The sequence below is a fragment of the Grammomys surdaster genome, unplaced genomic scaffold (genome assembly GCF_004785775.1).
Source record: "Grammomys surdaster isolate TR1022 unplaced genomic scaffold, NIH_TR_1.0 194, whole genome shotgun sequence".
Lineage (NCBI taxonomy): Eukaryota > Metazoa > Chordata > Mammalia > Rodentia > Muridae > Grammomys > Grammomys surdaster.
In genome coordinates, this window is record NW_021604639.1 from 3,816,518 (window position 1) to 3,829,686 (window position 13,169).

The 13,169-nt window shown below is 46.2% G+C and overlaps 1 protein-coding gene across 1 annotated transcript in view; it reads left to right on the plus strand.

The window, feature by feature from the left end:
* The first annotated feature begins 396 nt into the window (after positions 1 to 396).
* The window catches only part of Edaradd (EDAR associated death domain), a 42,523-nt gene continuing 29,750 nt past the window's right edge, over positions 397 to 13,169 (plus strand). Inside the window, exons 1-3 of the mRNA XM_028769927.1 lie at positions 397 to 531; positions 11,578 to 11,636; positions 12,708 to 12,747. Coding sequence (XP_028625760.1) covers positions 501 to 531; positions 11,578 to 11,636; positions 12,708 to 12,747 — 130 coding nt within the window. The 5' untranslated portion in view covers positions 397 to 500. The remainder of the gene's footprint in view (positions 532 to 11,577; positions 11,637 to 12,707; positions 12,748 to 13,169) is intronic.

A 13,169-nucleotide genomic window follows, 5' to 3' on the forward strand; every position in this document is an offset into this window, starting at 1 on the left:
CGTCTCAGCCCGGGCCTGTGCAAGGAGCACGCTGGGAGCGCTTTCGTGTCCCAGCTGAGGGCGAGATTAGGAACCGGGTAAGCCACCCGCGCGTGCAGCAGCCAGTGCAAGGCTAGCTGAAAGGCCCTTCCAGCTGCGATCGCGTGGGACCCCCGTGGTGGGACCAGCGTTCTACACCCTAGGTACCGGCAGGACACGTGCTCCGGGGACCCCGCAGGGTCCTCTGGTGCCCAATTGCAACCCACGGGATCCTCTCCAGAGTTCTAGAAAGGCGCTCGCACCGGGAAGGGGCTTTGCTAATTGCAGGAAGTGAGCACGAGGAAGAAGTGGCAGAGATCAAGAGGAGGAGAAAAGGGAGGAGGAGGAGCAGCAGGGCAGAGCGCAGAGAGAGTCGCGCTTTGCCACGGCAGGAGGTCGGGTCCCGGCGATCCTGCTGTTCTCGGGGGTCCCAGAGACTGCCCACCCCTGCTCGGACACTCATCTGTCCTCTCCCGGTCTTCATGGCTTCTCCGGATGACCCTCTGCGCTCAGGTAAAGTGGCAAGGTGCCGCGCCCTCACTTGGGGTGTGACCACCAGCTGGATTTGCGAGACTAAACTTCAGTTACTCCCTGAGAGCATTTTTGGACACCAGGGCTCGCGGCAGATGTGTGTAGGGCTGGATGGGAACAGCTGTGGCACGCGTCCTACCGCTCCCAATCCCACCCCTGTGTTTGCCCCTCTGTGAGCAGCTGCTGATTGCTTGCTTCCTGCACACTGCAAGGTGTGCGTGGTCCCTCTCCCCACGCAGAGGCCCGGCAGAGCGCTTTTGTTCTGGGTTACACGGGTGCCGGGTTGAAACAAGTCAGCCAACCTTTGGTAGAAAAGAACACAGGATGGAGGATTCTGCACCCATCCCCTTCCTTCCAGGTTCTCCCTTGCTTTCCACTCTTCTCCCTCCTGGCTTGACTTTGCTGAGATGCTTTTGCTTCTGTACAAGTCTTAACCTTTCTGAGCCGTTTTAGAAACTATTATACTGTCTATTATTATAAAACTATTATACCACGAAGCTGAGCCCACCTGCGCAATCCCCACCTGTGGAGGTCTCTAGTCCCAGTAGTACATTAAAAATGTTGTGCTTTGGTATCGCTGAGGCCACCATCTAGATTTTTCTATCGCTTCTCCCTGCATTGAAGGAAAATCTCTTTAAACGTCAACTTCCAGGGAGTTCCTCTGTCCTCCTGTAACCTAGCTACAAACTCCATCAGCGTTTGTGGATGAATGGATGATGTGTCCCTCTGAGTAGTACACTAGGTCTTTCTCTGGTTTTGGTGAGGTTGTGGGCTCTGGTGAGAGCCACACAGAACCGGACCGGACTGCTGGGATCGATGTGATGCTTGTGTTTTTCGTATTTCATTTCTTGAGCTGGAGCAGAGAGAGTTCAAGGGCTCAGCCCCGATTAATGGTTTGATCTGAGGAGAAGATACCGCGTCTGGCAGTGGCCAGAAGATTAGAAGCCCAATGGCCATTTTGATTTGACGTCTTGAAGTGCTGGTTTGGGGAGGGGACTGTTTACTGGTGACATCAAAGAAAGAACTAAATTATTCAAATGTGGCACACTCTACAGGCTATCAATTGAAACAGAATTGGCCAGCCCTCCCATTGTTTGCAAGAACAGAAGGGGGAATTAAAGGAACAATTCTCTCATCCGGTGCCTGGTGCCTGCTACTATAACGCTGTCCCTCTCATGCTGAGAACTGTATTAATAAGATATCAAGGGGTGTTTGGGGCTGCTTTTAGTCATAATGGTCTCAGACTTAGTAGATGGGGGGAATTCACTGGATAAGAAGAATACAGGTAACATTTGCCTGAGCTGCCTGCCTCTCAACATGACTGAGTCAGAGAAAATGGGGGGTGGAAACCAGTTCAACAGTAACACCAGTATTAAAAGCCTGGGGGTGGGGCCAAAGAGATGGTTCAGTTAGTGAAGTGCCTGCCAAGCAGGCAAGTAAGGAAGCATGAGGTCTTGCATTCTGATCTTCAACATCCATATTTAAAGTCAGGCATGGTGGCACCCATCTGGAAACCCAGTGGTCAGAGGACCATTTGAGGAAAACAGACCCCTGGAGCTCACTGGCCAGCCAGCCAAAGCAAACAGATGTGTCGCAGGTTCAGCGAGAGCCTCTGTCTCAAAGAAAAATGTGGACCGAGGTTGGGGAAATGGCTCTGCAGGCAGAGAGCACTTGCTGCTCCAGGATGAGAACCTAGGTTCTAATCTGAGTTTAAATTCTCAGCACCTACATAAAAACCTAGCCATGGCACCCACGCCTTCAATGCTAGGGCTGTGGAGGGTGGGGTGGAGAGATCTCTGGGGCTTGCTGGCCACCAGCTTAGCTCCAGGTTCAGTGAGAGGCCCTGTCTCAAGCAGGTAGAGAATGATAAAGCATGACACTTGGCATAGTCCTCTGTCCTCCATGCATACACATGCAAATACCTGCATACATGTACATATACATTGTGTGTGCATGCATGCATGCACACGTGTGTGCTCACATACACACACAAACACACACACAAAGTAATTGAGGAAGACATCCAAAGTTAACTTCCAGTCTGTACACACATGTGTGCACTGTACCCACATGATCATATACACATAACCACAGACACACATACACAGCCATGTGTATGTGCCAGTAGATACGTGAACTTTGGAGACAGTTACAGCATTCTAGGACTAGAATTGCGGCTATGGTCTTAATTAGCTTGGCCCATCTAGAATGAATGCCCACAACTTGCAGTAAAGAGAGCATCAAACCAGATCTCAATGTGTGAACTGAGGTCAACAGAGGGTGTCCTATAGGCAGTCTCACTTCACCAAGTAGAACCCAAACCTCTCGGTGAACTCTCGGAGGGTGAGCTGGAATGGGGCTCCTCACAAAGAGGAAGGAGGCCTCCTTTAGGGGGTCCCTTTGGCAGAGAATGGTGAAGAACATAATTCAGGCCTAGGAGATGCTAAGAATATCCTTTCCCATTCTAGGAGTCTATCAATCAAAAAGATTCCTTCATGTTATACATGTCTTGACACATGTGCACTTCCATCTGTATGTCCTACCTGGCTCTTCCATTTCCAAAGTCCAAACACAGCTGGTGATAATGAGTTCAAAGACTGAAAATTTCACCTCTCCACCTCAGACTATGCTCTTTCTCCTGGTTTTCTACACCCACTTCTCAACTGGGGTTTCCATGCTGATGTATGCTTCCTGTCAATGGTCAGAGTAAATTCTTCATGGGTCATATTCTGTCACCCTGCTTAGGCTCACTTCTGGAAAAATTCTCAGGCCACCCATCCTAACACATCTTTATCTGTCCTTCCAATACCTTTTGTCACTTGCCTTAGGCATGACAGCCACACTGCCTCCTTTCTTTCCTTTGAAAGGTTCCTGTGTCCTGGGCTCTGATCCCTGGGAAGATTGTTTTGACTGTCTGGAAAGCTCTCTGCATCCTTGGCTACCTGCTACCTCCTGTTTCTCCTTAAAGATGACCTGGATTCAGCACAAGACCACGCTCAGCTCTTCTGGAACCTTCCTTTCACTGTTTCAAGATTCTAAATATAGCCAGCGCTACTCTCTTCATTGGAAAGAGAGCTCCATCTAGAACCCAAGTCTGTCTTGCCTGTAGCTCTTCCCTGACTCCCACTGCATTACTGAGTACACACAGAGCCCTGTGTAAACACGTTTCACTCCCCTGAGTGGAGATATGAATGGATGAACAGTGAAACAGAATTTAAGGCAATTGCTTCAAACTGTGGGTGGGGAAAAACAAAGGTCTCTCCATATTTGTTTCTGAGGAACTTATTCATCAAGTGAAACGTGTCAACTAAGTTCACCTTGCAAAGTGAAAAAACAAACAAACAAAAACCAAACCAAAAAATCTGTTCCTTCACGCACATAGTTGAGATGTACATCTCAGTGGTAGAGAGCACTTGCTTGGTCCCTAGGTACAATTCTTAATCTGTCTCTGTCTCTCTCTGAAACACACCACACACACACACACACACACACACACACACACACACACAGAGACAGAGAGAGAGAGAGAGAGAGAGAGAGAGAGAGAGAGAGAAATATATTATTATGCTGTATTGTGAAATTAACTAACTTTTTAAAAGATTTATTGATTTTATTTTATGTGTATGGATGTTCGTGTCAGATTCCTTGGAACTGGAATTATGGATAATTGTGAGCCACCGTGTGGATTCTGGGTCCTCTGAAAAAGCAACAAGTACTCTTAGCCACTGAGTCATCTTCCCAGGGTGTGACGTTGATTTTTTAAAAATTGTCTTATGTGTATGTGCAGGGGCATTCTGTTTATGTGCACAACTTGTGTGCTTGGTCCTCTCAGAAGCCAGAAGATGGCAATGGGTCCTCTGGAACTAGAGTTACAGATGATCGTGAGCTGCCATGTGGGTGTTGGGAATTGAACCCAGGTTCTTTGGAAGAGGAGCTGATGCTCTTAACCACTGAGCCATCTCTCCAGTCCCCATGAAGTAAATTAAAAACAAAAACAAACAAACAAAAACCAACCTGCATAGTGAAGAACTTCACAAGATGCTTGAGGTCTCAGGGAAAGATGACGGCAGAGCTAGTGAGGGGGAGCTGTCAATCTCAACTTGACACCGTCACTGATCTGCCATTGTCTGTCAAATGCGACTAAATCTGACTGTTCATGTTGTATGGATATTAAGACAGAACAAGAAACGCACAGGTAAGAAGGTGGGACACCTTGTTACCTAAGCATCATGGTGTCATGGAAGGATTTCCCTCTGTTCAAGATCCCTCTTTCCCTGTACATATTCTGTGAACTCTGGTCCTGGTCCTGGCCATCACCCACAAGGTGACTCACCTGTCCTCAGCCCTTCCTTATTCTCCTATATGTATGCATGAGTTCTGGCCAGATCCAGAGTAAACCACTTCCAGAATCAGCCGTGTGTGCAAAGCTGGTCCACCCTGCTACTTTCTCCAGCACCACCACAAGGAGCAAGTGTGTAGTGGGTGGACATTCATGATTTTCCTATCTCCCACTCTGTGGGGTTTCCTAATATGTCCTTCATTTTATTTTTCTTATTTTTGTTACAGTCCTGGTAGGGGAGGTATACTGGAAATGGAAGTTGTGACCTTGCACATGCTGGGCAAGTGGCTTATCATTGAGCTACATCCCCAGCCCTCAGTTTATGCACATCGACCTTGAGTTCAGAATGACAAGCTTGCGCTTACTAGGCCTGCTTCTTTTATTTACAATGTTTCCTAACTTTTCATATACTCTCCCAACTTCTGAATTCCCCCCCCCCACGCCCTTTCATCTCTTCCCTGATTGGTTTGATTCTAGGCACTGGGTCAGTAGGGAAGGCCACTTTCCAAGGACCCCATAGGAACACACTGGGTTGACACAGGCCCCTCCCCCAGCTAGTTCAGTCACATGACGGAAGAGAAGGGAACTGTCAGCACCCTTCTGCGGCTTTGAGAGTGTCTGTGATCCTGAATCTTTACAAGCAGGAATGAAAACAGCTGTGGGTGAGAGAAAGCTTGGGGGGAGGGGAGGAATAAAAAGAAAGAAAGAAAAGAAGAAAAAAAAACCCTTGCCTCTGAAATCCCAAGTTCAAAGAGTCACCATCAGTTCGGCAATGGATCGAACAAAGGGCCCCACTCTTGCCGGGGGAACTGGGAGCTGAAAAATGATTCCTGATTATTTTCTCCAAACAGACATCTTTGGAGATATTTAAAGTTCCTGAGACCAGGATGTGCTAGGTAAAGGGAGATGCCACTTTGTTCTTGTTTTGGACACTACGGCTGGTTCCTCCTGTAGAGGCTTCAGGGTGCTGAGTGGCTCCTCCCCTCTCAAGATGACTCTGGAGGTGAGGTTAGACCCCTGAGTTAAGGATGAGTAGATGAGATTTTAGATTTAGAGTCGCTGTTACAACAACTAAGTCTTTGGGGGAGAGGGAGTGTTCTCCAAAGGGGTGGGATTGGGATGGGGAGTAGAATGTGGACTGAACTTTGAAAAGCTATGTCAACGTTCTAACCCCATCACGTCAGAAGGTGATAGGCTGACGTCAACCTCAGAACACAACCTTTTTCGAGAACTGAGTTTTTAACCGAGGTAATCTAGTTAAATTGGAGTCATAAGAGTAGATCGCTTGCCAATATGGAGAAGTCTTTATAAAAAGCGGATATGGGGCCAGTGAGATGGCTCAGGGAGTAAGGGCACTTCCTGCACAAGCCTGGTGATCTGAGTTCAATCCCCTTAACGCACATAAAGATGGAAGGAGAGAACCAACTCCACCAAAGTTGTCCTCCAATCTCCACATGTGTAGGATGACATGTGCGTGCTCACACAAATAAATAGATAAATAAATACTAAAAAATGAAAAGTTTAATTGAAAATTAATAAGACAAGTCTGGGCATGATGATATCTCCAGCGGAGTCTGTCTGGTAAACTAGGCCTAAGCCACTTCTAAAAGCTTCTGGTGCAAACAAACAAATAAACAAAACCAAACCCAGCCAAGCTGGAGGTCTTAGACTCAAAGCCTCTTCTGTGTATCCATGAGTTTGGGCACACACAGTGGAGAGCTCACAGTGGGAAGAGCGAGCACTGTGGACAAGAGGGTACTCAGCTTTCTGAGGATGGCTGCAAGGCTTAGCTGAGGTTCTGTCACACAAGCCATTTATGTGATCATGAAAGGTTTGGGGTCCCTTCCTCAGTAAGCAGGGGTCAGAGGACACCACCAGGGGGTTCCTCTCATCCAGCTTAATCCTGATACTACAAGGAAGCAGTAGAAGATTGCACAGGTTGAGGACCTGTCCCCAAGACTGCCACCTTCCCTAAGATTCCCTGCCCCATATTGATGAATCTGTGCCTCTGACAATTCCAATCAGCTTAGAAAAAAATGTTTCCTAACCTTTACTATTTTTTCTGTTTGTTTTTTGTGGTAATGGGATGGATGGAACCCATTGCTCTATCACAGAGCTATCCATCTCCTCCAACCCCTAAAGGATTCTTCAAAGGAGACGGACAGTCAAAGTGGGCCATGGGGGAAGAAGGGGTGTGAAGCTTCCCAGTCCTCTCTGGGTGCCGCCATCCAGGTGTCCATATGCTTAGCTAGCCAGGGCGCTTGTAGCTCAGGTTGTCTTTGAGCTAGCTATGTTGGATGACCTTGAGAGCCTGACCTTCCTGCTTCCACCCCCAGAGTGCTGTGATTATAGGCACTCACGACTATACTGGGTTTATGTATAACCCAGTATACATAAAACCCCAGGCTTTGCGGATGCTAGGCAAGAAGTCTACCTACCAACTGATCCTCCAGCCAAATGCTTCTTCTTGAGTTTATGAGGAGATTTCCTTGTAGGAGCTTGATCGAAGCCAGAACAACCCTGTGTGTTGAAAATATGAGCTGACAAAGAGGCTGTTCTAATGCCAAGAACCTTGGTCCTCAGGAATATGTCAGTTGAGGCCCTTCCCTCACCCCCCACCCCACACCCCCCAGTAAGAGACCCTTCTCAAACACAAGATCAGATGAGGTAGGCTGGAGAATTTTTGATGTACAGCTCCCAGACTGAGGTGGAAGAGGTTGGCTTTGGATGGCCTGCCTTGGGAAAGGACTTTCAAGCAGGATCTGAGGGGAGAAAACAACACACATATGTCAAGATATCACACAGACTGTACACGTAGTGTGGTGCAGAGCAGACATAAGGGAAGGAGAATTTCTAACTGTTTCTTCAGGTTACAGGGCTAGACACTTCTAGCTTCAAGACGCCTTTCACTCTGGGACTTCCCATAGTCACTGCCAGAGACTGTTCTTTCACTGTCACTCTTTTGTTGAGATATATTCTGTTATATATAGCTCAGGGTGGTCTATATGTAGCCTAGCTGGCCTTGAACTCATGATCCACCTGCCTCCATTTCTGGACTGCTGGGCTTTTAGAAATGTGCTATCACACCTGACTCTCTTTAACTCCTAATATAACAGGTAACGGATATGTGGTCCAGAGATTCTGAGGGATGATGTGGACTTCTCATTCTCATTTGAATCAGGGTGCTGAGGGTCTCTGGTACCCTCCCAGGGACTCCCATGCATAGGTTTGCCAGGTAGAACTCTCTAGAAGGTACTTGTGAGGAAGGAACATCAGCTAATGCATCAGGTAGCTGCAGGCTGATGGGTGATCTGAGCTTGTTTGGAGTGGTTGAGGCAACTCTGGAAAGGAAACTTAGCCAGACAGTGGGTGACAGCTGGGGCAGGGGAATGTCCCTATCAGCCCAGAAAAGATCTAGCTATGCCCTCTTTGGGGCTCACATATCCCCCCTTTCTGTTTCAGGCCCCTTGGTGCCTCACATCCCATCTGGCACTGGAGCGTTGCCTGTGGGCTCAACCTGCTGATACCTGGGGCTTGTAAAAACAAACATTCTCAAGCTTTAGATAAACGATTTGATTTTATACTTAATCATATTGTAAACATTCAACTTCAAGGCCTCCAGGTAAGGCTTTTAAAAGACTTTCTACTTCTAGATCTGTCTCAAATAACCAGGAACAGCCCTCCCCCATACGACCTCCTTGGCACACACAACTCTGGGCCTGTGAGAACAAAAGCAGCTGGGTCTGACCTAAAACAGCTGCTGGGAGAAGGCACTGGATCAGAGGTAGTGAGTGGGGCACCACCATGAACCCAGGTCTGTGAACACATTTGACAGACGTAAGAAAAAGAGCTACAGCCTAGTGTACAGCAAAGGCCAAGGCAGTCAGAGCATTTAGAATGAAAATAAGAATGCAGAGGCTGAAAGTGTAGCTCAGCAGGGGGAGTGAGTGCCAGGTTCAAGGACCCCGGATTTCACTCCCAGCACCCTCCAAACCGAGGAGAAATGTCAGACTAATGTCATGCCAGCACTGAGGAGGTAGAGACAGGTGGATCAGGAGACCCTATGGGTACCTATCTCCAAAACCAAAACAAAACAAAAATAACAACAAAAGACTTGAACATACCTCTTGCCTTAATTCACAATGCGCCTCTCCTGAGTTTTCTGGGAACTTCTTGAGCTTCAGAAAGCAAACCAGCAAAAGCTCTTCTGGTTTCAAGCTCTCCCAGATCACCCTTCTCATATCACAGTCGTCGGTGAGGTTCTGAGGAGAAGAGGGTCAGCTGCCCAGTACAACCAACCTCCATGTCTAGCCTGAATAGTGACCATCGGGCCTTGTGGCATCCAGGAACCAGAGGACCTGAATTTAATTTCATGTATCAGAGGAAGAGTCCAGGGTGTAGGCGGCTTAAAGCCCATCTAACGCCAACATCACGCCGCCGTAGGCCTCATCAGAGGTTATTTAGAGTCTCCCCCAAGGCACACCTCAAGGTTTACCCAAATTCAACAGGAGTGCAGATGAGGGTCCAGGCCTCTGACACACTGGCTGTGCTCTCTTCTGTTAGCAGCCCTGCTTGCTCCGCACGGATGCTGCGGGTGACGTTGCTCCTGCCACAGTCATCCCCCTCTTATGTCCTTTTTTCCTCAAACCTTTATTTATTTACGTTTTAGACTATATGGCTCAGACTAGCCTCAAACTCACATCCCCCTGCCTCAGTTCCCAAGTACTGGAATCAGGCACATACCACCACCAATCCCAGAGGTTGTCTCTTGTCCCGCATTTTTTTTTTTTTTATTTATAGGAGAATCCTTGTATAGGTGTTAATGCATGTTTCTTCTAGACAAGCAGTTCTCAACTTGTGGGTCACTACCCATTCAGGGGTGTCAAATAATCTTTTCACAGGGGCTGCTTGAGACCATTAGAAAACACAGACATTTATTTATGATTCATAACAGTAGCAAAATTACAGTTATGAAGTAGCAACAAAAACAATTTGACAGTTGGAGGTCACCACAAGATGAGGGGCTGTATTATAGGGTAGCAGCACTGGGAAGGTTGAGAAGACCGCTGAAGACCGTTTCAGCCTGTCTCAGAAACAAGCCATTTCCCCCCATGTGTATGTGGTATGTTTATGTGTATATGTGTTTTGTTTTGTTTTATGTATAGGCATGTGTGCGTGTGCATGTCGAGGCCTAAGGTTAATGTTGAGAAACATCTTCTATTGTTCTTCTATGTTATTTATGGAGGAAGGGTCTTCCCTTGGTTCACTGGGGGAGGGTCACCCCTTTATTCATTAAGAAGGGTCTCTTGCTGAACCTTCTGCTTGCCAATTTCAGTTAGTCTGGTTAGCCAACTTGCTCTGGGGATCCTCTCTGTCTCTGCCCCTTCAAGGCTGGGATAACAGCAGTTATACTGGTTGGCTTTTATAAGGGTTCTGGGGACTCAAACTTTGATCCTCACACTCACATGGCAAATGATTTATCTGCTGAGCTGCCTCCCCAGTCCAAGAAGCTTAATGTTTTAAAATTATTTTTTTAAAAATTTAGATTTGGGAGCTGGAGAGATGGCTCAGCGGTTAAGAGCATTGACTGCTCTTCCAGAGGTCCTGAGTTCAATTCCCAGCAACCACATGGTGGCTCACAACCACCTGTAATGGAATCCGACGTCCTCTTCTGGTGTGTCTGAAGATGGCTACAGTGTAGTCATATACATAAAATAAATAAATCTTAAAAAAAAAACATAAAAAATATAAAAAAAGGAAAAAAATTTAGATTTGTTTATTTTATGAGTGTTTTTAAGGCATGTATATAAGTTCACCATATGTGTGCCTGGTACCTGAAGAAGCCAGAAGAGGATGTCAGATCCCCTAGAACTGGCATTATAAATGGTTATGAGCTTCCAAGTGGGTGCTGGGAACCAAACTGCAAGAGTCTTAAATGTTTCTCACTACTGAGCCATCACTCCAGCCTCTTAAAAGGACTTTTTCTTTCAATAAAAATAAATAAATAAATAAATAAATAAATAAATAAATAGCAAGTCACAGAGACTAGGAAATAAGTAAATATACAGAATTCAGAATAAAATCCTTAAATAAATTTACATCCAATTAAACAGGTAGAGTCATTGGTACCTGGGGAGATAGTTTGGTCAGTAAATGTTTTGAGGCCCTAAATTTGGGCCCAGAACCAATGTAACCTTTTAAGAACCTTTTAAGCCAGCTGTAGTGGTGCCTACTTGCAACCTAAGCACTAGAGGAGCCTATTTGGTGAGTTCCAGACTACTGAGAGAACCCAGCTCATAAAATAAGAAAGTAGAGAACTGTTGCAAACAACACTTCAGGTTATCCCTTGGCCTAAACACATATGCAACACTTGCAGGGATTGGTATGATGTTTGTATAATTTGTCATTGGTCGTAAGTCCCAGTATTTGAACATGTTTTTAAGTAACTTGTGTTTGTTTGTTTGTTTGTTTGTTTGTTTAGAAGTCCTGAGTATCATGGTTTTGTTTTTCTGTTTCTTCTCCTTGCTCTCTTCCTTGAAGTAACAAGAGCAGGTCTCTCTTGACCATACAAGTGACTAACAGTACATTTATATTGCCCGAAAAAGGAAGCTCATTCGGATGTAAAAATGTCAGGGAGCTAATTTGTGCTTTTATCTCAATTACAATCCTGTCCATTTCTATCTCCCCAGATCACATGGCAAAGGAGCCAGTGGAGGACACGGACCCCAGCACTTTATCCTTTGCCATGGTAGGTGGCAAGTTTGGACTCCTTATGCCTTTTTAGATCACACTGTGCTCACCAAGTATTTATAGGAGAGATCAGAAACTCCAAAGTGAGGTTTGCCAAAGATGCACATCTTACATGTGGTACCCTCCGTGGCATCATCATTTCCAGGCCGAGAACCAGTGTTAGCTCTTCTGCTGGGGATGTGATTCAGTGAGCAGAGAGCCTGCCCTGCATGCGTGGAACCCCGGGTTCAATCCTCGGCACTACCTAAACTCAGTAAAGTGCTGCATACATGCAACCTAGCCCTTTGTAGGTGGAGGCAGGAGGATTAGTAGTGTGCAGTAGTACACAGTCATCTTCAGCTATATAACAGGCTTGAAGCCAGCCTGGGCTACATGATACCTTCTCTGAAACAGCAACAAAATTGTGTTAGATCCTTTTCTTGCTTCATGCAGACCATCAGTGACCTCCTTAGATGTTCCTAGGACTTTGTTTGGTGTCAACTTTTAATACTAGACAGTTTTAGTTAACCCCCTTTCAACATTGAGACTATCAAACACGGAGTCCTGTCCCAGGATTCAAACCCAGGACAGAGTCTATAGCAGTGACTATTGTCCAGAACACACACATGTGGCATGTGCATCACAGAAATGGTGAGAAGAGACGTGCACTCTAAGAATGCACCAAGACAAAATCTGAGCATAAAGCTGCAGGAAGTTGAGAGGAAGAATAGCACAACAGAGAAGAGAGGAAGTGTGGTTTGGTGGTCAGAGCCAAGGAAGTTAAGAGGGGGAATTATTCTGCTTCACGTTCCAACATTAACCTGTCGTTGACTCTGATATCAACTCAGAAGGAAAACAGTGAGTCAGGCCTGCTAATAAGCCAGAGGCTAAAGACCTGGAAGGTTTAATTCTGCTTCATGCTGCAATCCCGGGGACAGCACCTGGGGCCTTCTGCATTCGAGGCAGGCACTTTGCCGATAAGCTAGCTTCACCCCAGCCTGCCTCTGAAACCCAACACAAAGCTCTCTGTTCACTTTGATCTCAAAACTGACGTTTAAAAATAACTCTCTGCTTTTGTCCGTTTCTGCAGTCAGACAAGTATCCCATTCAAGACACTGGCCTCCCTAAAGGTAAGAACAGTTAATATAAGGACTTCAGCTTGTGACTAATTGAATATCTGGAACAAAGCACTACTCAAAGTACAGTTTCTCTTACTGAAGATAGTAAAACAAAAATCACCAATAACTTACGTTGAGACTAGCAACACAATTATCCTCAGAAATGAACTTTCTAATTAAAATAGACCAATCATGTTATACCAGATTATACACCAGGCACACACAAATCTGGTCAGGTTCTGTGTTCAAATAATGTAACTCAAATTTGTTTAAGAAGGAGAAGGGGGGGGGAGTTGGGTGAGGTGACTCATGCCTGTAAACCTAGCATTTGGAAGGCTGAGCAGGAGACTGCTAGGAGTTTGAGGCCATCCTGGGCTACCTAATGAATTCTAGGCCAGCCTGAGCTATAGAGTGAGACTATTTCCAAAAACCAA